General features: G+C 32.9%; 1 protein-coding gene across 1 annotated transcript; it reads right to left on the reverse strand.

Moving 5' to 3' along the window:
• Positions 1–1,224: 1,224 nt before the first annotated feature.
• On the reverse strand, positions 1,225–3,705 carry LOC139507020 (spore coat protein YeeK-like). Its single transcript, XM_071295609.1, has 3 exons — positions 3,492–3,705; positions 2,091–2,149; positions 1,225–1,501 (listed from the first exon to the last, which is right to left on the reverse strand). The coding sequence occupies exons 1-3, from the start codon at positions 3,541–3,543 to the stop codon at positions 1,262–1,264; spliced, it is 351 nt and encodes a 116-aa protein (XP_071151710.1). The 5' UTR covers positions 3,544–3,705; the 3' UTR covers positions 1,225–1,261.
• Positions 3,706–12,041: the final 8,336 nt, after the last annotated feature.

Consider the following 12,041-nt stretch of genomic DNA (forward strand, 5'->3'; position numbering starts at 1 on the left):
TGTCGAACTGTTACACCACTGTCTAAGGTAAGGAGGAGGGTTTGGATCCCGCTAACATGTTCGACCCCGCCACATTCTGTATGCATGTGCCTATCCCAAGTCATGAGCCTGTAATTCAGTGTTGTCTTTTTTTTTATGTTGTTTTAAAACAAACTTATTTGTTTTTCGTTAATTTTTTTGTACATAAATTAGACTGTTAGTTTTCGGGGCCTTTTCTAGCTCACTATGCGGTATTGGATTTGCTCATTGTTAAAGGCCGTATGGCGATTTATTATAGTTGTTAATCCGTGTTGTTTGGTCTCTTGTGGAGAGTTGTCTCATTGTCTCATGAATATTTTTTCGTCACATCTTTCTTAGGAACTACATCATAAGGATTTCTGAAATTTTTGAAAAGTCAGCTATACCGTGTGATGCGTTTTCAGAGTCATCACTCAACAACTTCCTGTTTACCGAACACTAAGTCTTGTTTCATTTTACATTTGAAAGCCAAGTTGAAAATTTTCGACTCATTTTTCTCAGGAACTATAATACAAGGGATAATGAAATTTAGTTTCAGGGATTATACTAGTCAGCTAAACGTTAACCTTGTGATGCGTTATCAAATTCATCACCCAACAACTTCCTGTTTAGCGAATACTTGTTTTATTTTACACATGATAGCCAAGTTGAAAATTGTCGTTATTTTTTGCAGGAACTACAATACATGGGTTTCTGAAATTTGGTATCAGGGATGATATATGTCAGCTTCACCGTGTGATGCGTTTTCAGATTCTCAACAACGTCCTGTGTACCGATTTATTTAGGCGGGGATAATATTATCATTGAGCAGTAGCTCACAATTTCATTTGTTATTCATATCCTCTGTATGTGAATATATATGTTACGTGACGTCAAATGAATCCTACCATAGAAACATTATAGATGATGGTAAATAAGATCCTTTTACCTTGCGTTTTTTATATTTAATTCAACATTATGGCTACCAATGAACCGGATTAATTCATGCAGTCAATTGGAAACCAATTTTCGTGGATTGAGGAAAATTGTGTTTCTGTGGTTGTATCAAAGACTCTCTACAGACATAGAGAGAATTTATACTTAGTTGAATATTTCATTTCGTGAATTACCTTTACCAATGAAGTCCATGAAAATTTGTATCATAAGAACAAACATAAATCAGTGCACCGACTTCAAATAATAATAAACAATGTAACAACGTTATAATTTAAAGTGGTTTATTTTACTCAATATATGAATATATTTAACTTGATTTTCCATGCCCGTATCCTTTATTAGATGAGCTTCCAGACCCTTTATGTTTCCTGTGACGTCTATGATGACGATGGTGATGCCCGCCGTAGTGGGAGGCGCCATTGTGATGATGATGGTGATGAACAACAACTGATGGCCGAGCCCAAACGCTAGGAACGCCAATAACGTGGTGTCCTCCAATAACTCCGTGGTGACCTCCATGGTGTACACCATGGAAAATACTGGTCAACTGTAAAACATGTAAAATGTTTATTAAGTTCATTTAAAGGAAAGCAAGCTTACGGCAAAGGATTAAGCGGTCATTCTGGATCTGTTATTTTTGCAGAAAACGTGCTTAAGAAGTGGGCAAACCCACATACTGTTATTTCCATGTGTTTTCTGAAATACCCTTCTTTAAGTTATGCATAAAGCGATAAAACGATAAAACGTTGTGAAGCACAAAAACCCAAGGGACATAAACATAAAAAAAAGTTAATTTTCGAACAACTAAAAAATTAAATATTTAAATGATTTGAATCTAAACAGCTCAGTATGCATTCATATAGCAAGTTTTAACTTGAAACATAACCATGCTATGTTGTTGTTATGTCATCTTCTTTTGTAACAAAGACTAAATTAAAATGTTTGAAAAAGATTAAAGACATATAAAAGTAAAGGAATATTTTCTACTTGACTTCATTTAAATAAACGGAAGCACTCATTGTTGCTCGTGTATGTTTTTCGTACAGAAATATTTGCGACTTTTCAAAACATCATGGGCCACTTGTTTTGTTACTATTTGCGACATATTATTGTATTAAAGCATTATGAAAACTTACGACATGACCTTTACCACCATAACTGTCACCATCATAGCCATTATACGCACCATATGCTTCTGAAATAAAAGAAAGAACGACCAATCTGTAAATGCTCCCATTTCGCAAACGCAAAAAAAATTCATATAGTTTCATATGCGAATTAACATTTATTAACGTACACTTGGTTCGAACAAAACTGTTACACCTTGAACTTCAAGTTCAACGCAGCTTATATATTGCGATGTTTTATGAGAAAAAAAATGAGAATGGAAATGGGGAATGTGTCAAAGAGACAACAAACCGACCATAGAGCAGATAACAAACGAAGGCCACCAATGGGTCTTCAATGCAGCGAGAAAAGATCTTTTCGCTCTATATATTTGTTTATGTGTTTTAATGAATAGCCATGCTACCAAATTCGCAAATCAATTTTTAAATTAAACAAAAAACTGAAAGAATGAAACCCCAGAGTCGTATTAAAGCGAAACACCCGGATGTGTCTGGTAAAGTGATTTCTGCTGTGTGTACCTCCTAAAGTCTAAAACTTACAAAAGATATTATTTCACTATATATTTTAGCATCAAGAAGTTCGGCAGCAGTTACATCTTTCTCTTAATTTAAGGCGTATATATGCAGAAATTGGTGTAGATTTCACCTGAAGGTCTTAGGTTTTCTGTTTTGGATTCATTAGTAATTTATTTCTCGAGAAGATGATCCAGAACTTGATTCACTGAACGTGTGTAGGACCGAAATATGTCAGGAAAAGCAGAAAGACGATATTTTTTTTTAATATTGCGAAAAAAGTAGAACAGTTGTAGGAGTGTACTGTATGAATGTTAATATATTTTCAAAAATAAAAAATCGCTTAAATCTTTTTATGTTTTTGAAAAGTAAAGTTACTTTATTTGAATGCCTGTGTGCATTGTTATTTTATCTAAGAATTTAACGTGCGCACAAAAAATTGAAACGCTTCGGAATCCGTAATTTATTCAAAATGTGCTTAGGTCAACCTTATTACATGTATATCTCAATAGGATTATAAAATTTATTCAATTAATATAACTACATTTTAAGCTTTTCTCTAATTTTTGATGCATTGTTTAAACATTGTCAATGGTCATAGCACGTGCAGTCAAACGTGTAGATGTAGTTGCCTTGGAAATAACATTTGATATCGAGTGCCTCATGAGTGTTGTCGTTGCCTAATTAAATGCATAGTATAATCTGAACACTATTTACGATAATATAATTTCAATTAAATCAGAACTTTGTAAAAAGTGTATTCAGTTTTGATCAAAAGTGAAATCATATAAAAAAAATATGATAAAAGTTGTTTATGCATTAAGCAAATTTGAGTATCCATAAACTGGAATATAAAACTACAATTACATTCAAATTGATAATAAAAACAAAACTTACCGATGGAAGCAAAAACAGCAACAAAAATACCAAGAGCTACAGTGACTTTCATGATGAAGTATCAAGAAAGGAACACGATATAGCTCCAAATAATTCCAGTTACATATATATACACAGCAACAAAATGTAGACAGCTGTAGAATATGTACATAAGTAGACCATAACAATATTTTTCAAGAATGAGAACAAGGTGAAAGACATGAATCTTTAGAATTGTTTACAGATAACATTAAGATTGTCATTGTAATCTTCATAAACCTGATTATTGTTTTTATAAACATTATTTTTTACGAAGGAAGAATGTCAAACAAGGGTAGCCAGGTTATGTCTTAATATGTCATGAAAAAAAAACCACAATGAACTTTGAAAAGAAGGATCGGCGTTTGCCTAACCGCAGTCATATAAAATCAAAAAAATGAATGCATATAAAAACAAAAAGATGATTGCCATGAATGAGACAATTCTCAACCAGACACCAAATGACACAGAATTTAACAACAATAGATCAATATAAAAAACTTAAATTAAGAATGGAAATGGGGAACATGTCATAGAGATAAAAACCGGACCAAAAAGCAGAAATTAGCGAGAAAATCCCGCACCCGGGGGCAGGCGTCAGGTTGTTCCTAACAAATGTGTACTAGTTCAAATAAAATGGACGTAACACTTAACTCCAAAACATATATTAAACGGAAAAAAATACATGACTAACAAAGGCCAAAGCTGGCTTGGGACAGGCACAAAAAATGCGGCGGGGTTAAACATGTTTTGTGAATCTCACCCTCCCCTATACCTATAGCCAATGTAGAATAAACACCCAGCAAGACGCACAGCAAAAGAAGTCCGAGTCTGATGTCAGAAAAGGTAACAAAAGAAACTAAGCAAAATGAGAATGATAATACAGACCTCAGTTTGACTAATTGAAAGATTATGCCTATACCATCAAGCACAATTCTTCCCTTTACGGTTTAGTTTCATACCATCAGAAAATATATGAGAAGAACATAACCCATATCATGCCAACAACTGGTGTAAGATGTCTACATGTTCATTTATATATAATTGATGTCCTTATACCGATGATATAATTCATTCATAAATGGGAATTCAAGGTTCAGGAATATGACAGTAGTTGTCCATTCGTTTGATGTGTTTGAGATTTTGATTTGCCATTTGATCAGAGACTTTCCTTTTTGAATTTCCCTCGGAGTTCAGTATTTATGTGTTTTTACTTTATAGTAAAATGTTTTGACTAGTTTATGATATCCAAAACCCTGGTGCCATAACTTTTCAATACAAAGATGTCTTACGTTAAAATCAAATAAGTTGGTACATATACGAGCGAATCGAATGAGAAATAAAAACATCATAAGATGGCGACAAGAGAATAAACTCATCATAGATACCAGGAATGAAATTTTATATTTACGCCAGACGCGCATTTCGTCTACAAAAGACCCATCAGTGACGCTCGAATCAAATAACATTTTAAAAAGGCCAAATAAAGTACGAAGTTGAAAAGCATTGAGGACCAAACATTCCTAAAAGTTTTGCCAAATACATTAAAGATAGAGATAGCAAGATCCAGTAAAGAACAGTATTCATTGTTAGTATTAGCTTTATCTAAAGTCAGTTTAGCCGGAGAAATCTCTTTCGTGTACATACTGGAGTCGTCATTATTGAGAGCTAATATATCATCGAAATATTTAAAAGTGTTATTAAATTTTTGTAACAGATGTTGTTTCGATGTGTCTTCAGATAGATATAGGAAGATGTGCTGTGAGTGCCAATGAGACAACTCTCCATCCAAATAACAATTTATAAAAGTAAACCATGATAGGTCAATGCACGGCCTTCAACACGGAGCCTTCAAGTTGGCTCCCACTGAACAAAAAGCTATAAAGGACCCCAAAATTACAAGATAATAAGTGTAAAACCATTCAAACGGGAAAACCAACGTTCTAGTCTATATGAAAAACGAGAAACGAGAAATTGCTTATTTTAGACATAAAGTGTTACTCATAACAAGACAGAAAACAGTTTTTATGCCCCACCTACGATAGTAGAGGGGCATTATGTTTTCTGGTCTGTGCTTTCGTTCGTCCGTTCGTTCGTCCGTCCGTCCGTCTGTCCCGCTTCAGGTTAAAGTTTTTGGTCAAGGTAGTTTTTGATGAAGTTGAAGTCCAATCGACTTCAAACTTAGTATACATGTTCCCTATGATATGATCTTTTTAATTTTAATGCCAAATTAGAGGGTTACCCCAATTTCACGGTCCACTGAACATGGAAAATGATAGTGCGAGTGGGGCATTCGTGTACTGGGGACACATTCTTGTTAATAAGTGATGCACGATTAGTCCCCATTGGAATTTAAATAACTTGATGATATATAGAATCTCCATAGCGACCAAAAATGGTATCTTGTAACAAATCAAAACAGGTCAAATTGACATGATAGTTCTTTTGTTTGTTGTAACTAAAAGTGACGAAAAAGAGTTTGAACATAAATATTCGCATTCTGATCATTTAATTAGGTGTGTGATTTGTTTATAAATATAATTATAAGGCAATATGGTATATAGAGTAGGAAATAAAAACTTTGCACAAATTCGGAATGACCAATATAAGCATGCAATCTATCAAATACTTCCAACGAACTTTTAACAATTCCACAAATTTTTGATTCCACTATTTTCAAAGGCCTTATTTGAACAATTTATTACCAGGTACATTTATACATGCAAGCATACATGTACATGTATACATGCATAAACCCGCCACATTATTGTATGTATGTTACACATTTGTTGTTCGTTCATTTTTTTTTTAAATAAATAAGGCCGTTAGTTTTCCCCTTTGAATTGTTTTACATTGTCATTTCGGGGCCTTTTATAGCTGACTATGCGGTATGGGCTTTGCTCATTGTTGAAGCCGTACGGTGACCTATAGTTGTTAATTTTTGTGTCATTTTGGTGTCTTATGGAGAGTTACCTCATTGGCAATCATACCACATCTTCTTTTTAATACATACAAACATATATACAAATCATAAGGATTAACATTTGTATAGAAAAGTGGTCATTCCTGGGCTTCTCCCGACTAACAGTAAAACCCTTGTTGCGCAAATTTGGCGATACGGGATATATATTTTTTTTTAAATTCACAGTTGCGTCCGGTCAGAATGGTAACGTAAAATATATGTCTCGTGTAGTCAGGGTGCCACGCTCATTGTACGTTAAAAATCACGCTACATCATTCTCTCTAAATGACCCATAATCAGCCTGCGAAACACCGAATTTGACCCCTATCTCACATGCCCTCATTTTCAAGTGGCGGTCAAAATTTTGAATTTTTCATCGTCCTGAAATGCATGAAATATTTGCCACAAGACGTTAATACAAAAATCAATCTATAATGATATTTTCATTCAGTACACTATGCAAAAAAAACCTAAAAAAAAATAATTTGACAATTAAACAAAATGAAAATTGAATATTTGAGCATCAGTTTTTGAAGGTGTATGTTAATTATTTACAAAATGCTGACACTAGCAATATGGAAACTCGCCAGATATATTTTTCAAGACCTAATAAAAAAGGTTGCAGTTACCATGCAGAAACCGACTGTTTATATCCTAGTATTCCAGGATAGAACTGTCAATTCTAGGGTATAAATGTCCAAAACTGCTCTCGGGAAGAACTTTCTAAATCAGTTCTAGAGTAGCATTGTTTAAAGGCAGGGGTAATTTGACCGGCACCGGCAAAATAGCCGGCAAACTGTTCATTGATGTGATTAGTAGATAATAATATAAAAGCTAAATAGTAATTTATAATCATTTTATTACAATATCAAGCATTAAACATACAGTACAATCAAAAATAAAACATTGAAGATGTTCATAAATAAATAATTTATAACTTTATAATATTAATTAAAAGCACGAAAACACATTCGTATGTACATTATTAAATATATTTTTTCTAAATTATTTTAAAAAAAGATGATTTTCAAATCTTTTTAAAATCTATGGTTTAATATCCTGCCATGTGATAAAAAAAAGTGGTATGTAAAACTACATCATAAATCAGACATGACAGACACTATTAAAAGTCTTTTGATATGAATTTCAAATAGACAAATGATTTAACCCTTTGGAAAAACTACACATTACACTGGTTTCCTTTGAATCTGCATCATGTGTGTATATGTTACATATGTAGATAGGTATATAATACTATATAAAAAAAATGTGGTATGATTGCCAATGAGACAACTCTCCAAAGGAAACCAAAATGACACAGAAATTAACAATTATAGATAAACGTACGGCCTTCAACAATGAACAAAGCCCATACCGCATAGTCAGCTATAAAATGCCCCGAAATGACAATGTAAAACAATACATTTAATGTCATTTGTTCGATTGACTTCTCCAGTTCCTCTATCATATCGGTTTTCCTTGAAGGTCTTCTGTAGTAGGAACCTATGTAAATTGGGGAGCTGCCTTGAACAGTAAGTGATGCCCAGACTATCTCACAATCAGTTTTTATATTAATCTCTGTTGTTATGAGTTCACTTTTAGCAGCTATGAACACTCCACTCTCGCTCTGAATAACATCTAATCTATTTGTTTCAGTCACACGATCAGAATCTAAAAGTTGCCATACCTTACTACAAATGTAATATCAAAGAGTTTTAAACCAGATTTTGAATAGTACACAGCGATTTTGATTTTTTAATTATATTTTCATAAACTCAAAAAATATTTGGTTAGACTAAGTCCAAAATTTTGTTGTTGAAGGTATTTTGGTACGCAATTAATGCAAATTTTACATGTTTTCGTCATGAACATGTTGTATCGAAGGACACGGGGTTCGAAGGACGTCTCTCATCAAACTTAATATATGTGTATCCAACATACAAAACATATCTTCACTACCAACATAATTTTTGTTTTGTTAACGAAAAAATTGAGAATGGAAATGGGGAGTGTGAAAGCGAGACAGCAACCCGATCAAAGAGTAAATGTCTTTTTTGACATTTTTTTTATAAATACTCACAATTTGTCAAAATCTGCAAAACATGCGTTAATGGGCTAACTTTAGGCTTTGATAATTTGGTATTCTATGATCTATAATTTCGCAATAACTTTGCTACGACCTTAGAGTACCCATGGAGATTTATGTTTCAGTCACATGATCAGAATCTAAAAGTTTCCACACCTTCCTAGAAAACGAATATTAAAGAGTTTTAAACGTACGCAGACATTTTCAGCAATTTTGATTTTTTAAAATTATATTTTCATAAACTCAAAAATATTTGGTTAGACTAAGTCCTAAATTTTGTTGTTGAAGGTACTTTGGTACACAATTAATGTAAATTTTACATGTTTTTGTCATGAACATGTTGTATCGAAGGACACAAGGTTCGAAGGACGTCGCTAATCAAAATCAATATCTGTGTATCCAACATACACAACATAGCTTCACTCTATACCATCAATTTACGTGATAATTGAAAAACGTTTCGAAGATGGCCAAGCTAATTTTTTTACGTGATAATTGAAAAACGTTTTGAAGGTGGCCAGGCTAATTTTTTCCCATAATATTGCTCTGGTTTATAATTATCCATTTAAAATTTGGAGTATATGGTATAGGTCACCATACGACACTCAGCAGCAATACCCATACCATATAGATATTTAAACAAGGCCTGGACATGACAAAACGTAAAACTATTCAAAAGAGAAAATCAACGACCTGATTTATGTACTAAAGAACAAATATATAAACCTTCTACGTGATAGACAGCTTTTTGCGTCAACCGTTGAATTACAAGCTCCTAACAAAGAACAAAGACATACAGAATGTGTCTGGATTAAACATTTTTAAAAGCTCAAACTTTAAACATAAATTATGTGAGCCAATGATCCGTATTGAGGACCACACTTTGACCTTTTATCATGGTTTTTTTTTACAAATTGTAACTTGGATGGAGAATTTTCTCCTTGGCACTCATTAAACACATATCCATATGCACACATTTAAAAACAGTGATACTATGGGTAAAAGTAAGAATTTGCAGATTTTATTTGAAAATGACCTTGGTGTGAAATGAAGTAAGGTGAGTTCGGCCTTAATATGGCCATTGTTTTTTAATGCGACAAATAATGTTTACAATAATTTATAAAATATTTGAAGGTGATGTCATTCCATTTTGTTCTAGTCCATACCTGAGGGTCAGGTTAAATTCTTTAAATTTTGGAAGCCATTTCTCTCTATTCTTTATACATTTTTTGCAATTATTTTCTATTCTTAATGTTTTAGCACGCAATCATTCTATTCTATTTTATATTATTTATTTTTTAGCCATTTATTCTGCACTTTTGCGCATTTTTCTGTATTCTTTACTTTTTTAGCCATTTATTCGGATTTTTTTTCCATCATTCTCTATATTTTTTAGCCGTTCATTTTGCACTTTTTAAACATTAATCTTTATTTTTTAAGTAATTTGTTCTGCATTTTGTGCCTATTATTCTCTATTCTGTTAACCCATAGTTTTTGCACCATTTTATGGTTTTATATTTCACAACTAGTTAGCTATTCCCGTGTCTGTTGTTACGTTTTTGACTTTAACGAACGTTAATTATGTAACTACTGGTAAATTATTAAGCTAGGGATTTCGTTACCACAAAGTACTTAAAACTTTTACTAAATTCTTCCATAGATATAAAGATTTGGTTTTGAAGTTTGGTTGTACCATTAAAAAACTTTTTTCAAACGGGAAAGCACATCCTCATTTTTACAGAAATGTTGTTTACCGTGCCCGAAATTTAAATACGACCCTGATAAACTTATCGATTCTTTAGATAAACTTGATATTCTTAAAGGTTACCATTTCGACACTGTAATTAATTCATTGGATATTGTATTTATTGATGTTAATATTTACTTTGTGATCAGTAAATTGAAAGCAAACTAAATATTTTTGTAATATACATTTACACATTCATGGATCTACAATCTGTCGATACCTGTATCTTGGCATTGCACAAGGTCATGTTTTTCTGACTGTTATGGCGTCCTTACATTAAATCCATTGGATGTTGGATGTGTTCTGACTGAAAATAAAGTTTAAGATGCATGATTTTTTTTAACGTTATTAGTGGCTTTGAACTAGCTGTCAGTAACTGCGAATACTCTCAAATCAGAACTTAGTTTCTTTTTGTAGGTTGGATATACAAATACCAGTCAACGTCTACTCTGTGTTTGTTATCCATCTGCAGAGTTAAACCTTTTTCAACTGATTTTTATAGTTCTTTCTTATGTCGAACTGTTACACCACTGTCTAAGGTAAGGAGGAGGGTTTGGATCCCGCTAACATGTTCGACCCCGCCACATTCTGTATGCATGTGCCTATCCCAAGTCATGAGCCTGTAATTCAGTGGTTGTCTTTTTTTTTATGTTGTTTTAAAACAAACTTATTTGTTTTTCGTTAATTTTTTTGTACATAAATTAGACTGTTAGTTTTCGGGGCCTTTTCTAGCTCACTATGCGGTATTGGATTTGCTCATTGTTAAAGGCCGTATGGCGATTTATTATAGTTGTTAATCCGTGTTGTTTGGTCTCTTGTGGAGAGTTGTCTCATTGTCTCATGAATATTTTTTCGTCACATCTTTCTTAGGAACTACATCATAAGGATTTCTGAAATTTTTGAAAAGTCAGCTATACCGTGTGATGCGTTTTCAGAGTCATCACTCAACAACTTCCTGTTTACCGAACACTAAGTCTTGTTTCATTTTACATTTGAAAGCCAAGTTGAAAATTTTCGACTCATTTTTCTCAGGAACTATAATACAAGGGATAATGAAATTTAGTTTCAGGGATTATACTAGTCAGCTAAACGTTAACCTTGTGATGCGTTATCAAATTCATCACCCAACAACTTCCTGTTTAGCGAATACTTGTTTTATTTTACACATGATAGCCAAGTTGAAAATTGTCGTTATTTTTTGCAGGAACTACAATACATGGGTTTCTGAAATTTGGTATCAGGGATGATATATGTCAGCTTCACCGTGTGATGCGTTTTCAGATTCTCAACAACGTCCTGTGTACCGATTTATTTAGGCGGGGATAATATTATCATTGAGCAGTAGCTCACAATTTCATTTGTTATTCATATCCTCTGTATGTGAATATATATGTTACGTGACGTCAAATGAATCCTACCATAGAAACATTATAGATGATGGTAAATAAGATCCTTTTACCTTGCGTTTTTTATATTTAATTCAACATTATGGCTACCAATGAACCGGATTAATTCATGCAGTCAATTGGAAACCAATTTTCGTGGATTGAGGAAAATTGTGTTTCTGTGGTTGTATCAAAGACTCTCTACAGACATAGAGAGAATTTATACTTAGTTGAATATTTCATTTCGTGAATTACCTTTACCAATGAAGTCCATGAAAATTTGTATCATAAGAACAAACATAAATCAGTGCACCGACTTCAAATAATAATAAACAATGTAACAACGTTATAA

This window comes from Mytilus edulis, unplaced genomic scaffold, assembly GCF_963676685.1.
Source record: "Mytilus edulis unplaced genomic scaffold, xbMytEdul2.2 SCAFFOLD_857, whole genome shotgun sequence".
Lineage (NCBI taxonomy): Eukaryota > Metazoa > Mollusca > Bivalvia > Mytilida > Mytilidae > Mytilus > Mytilus edulis.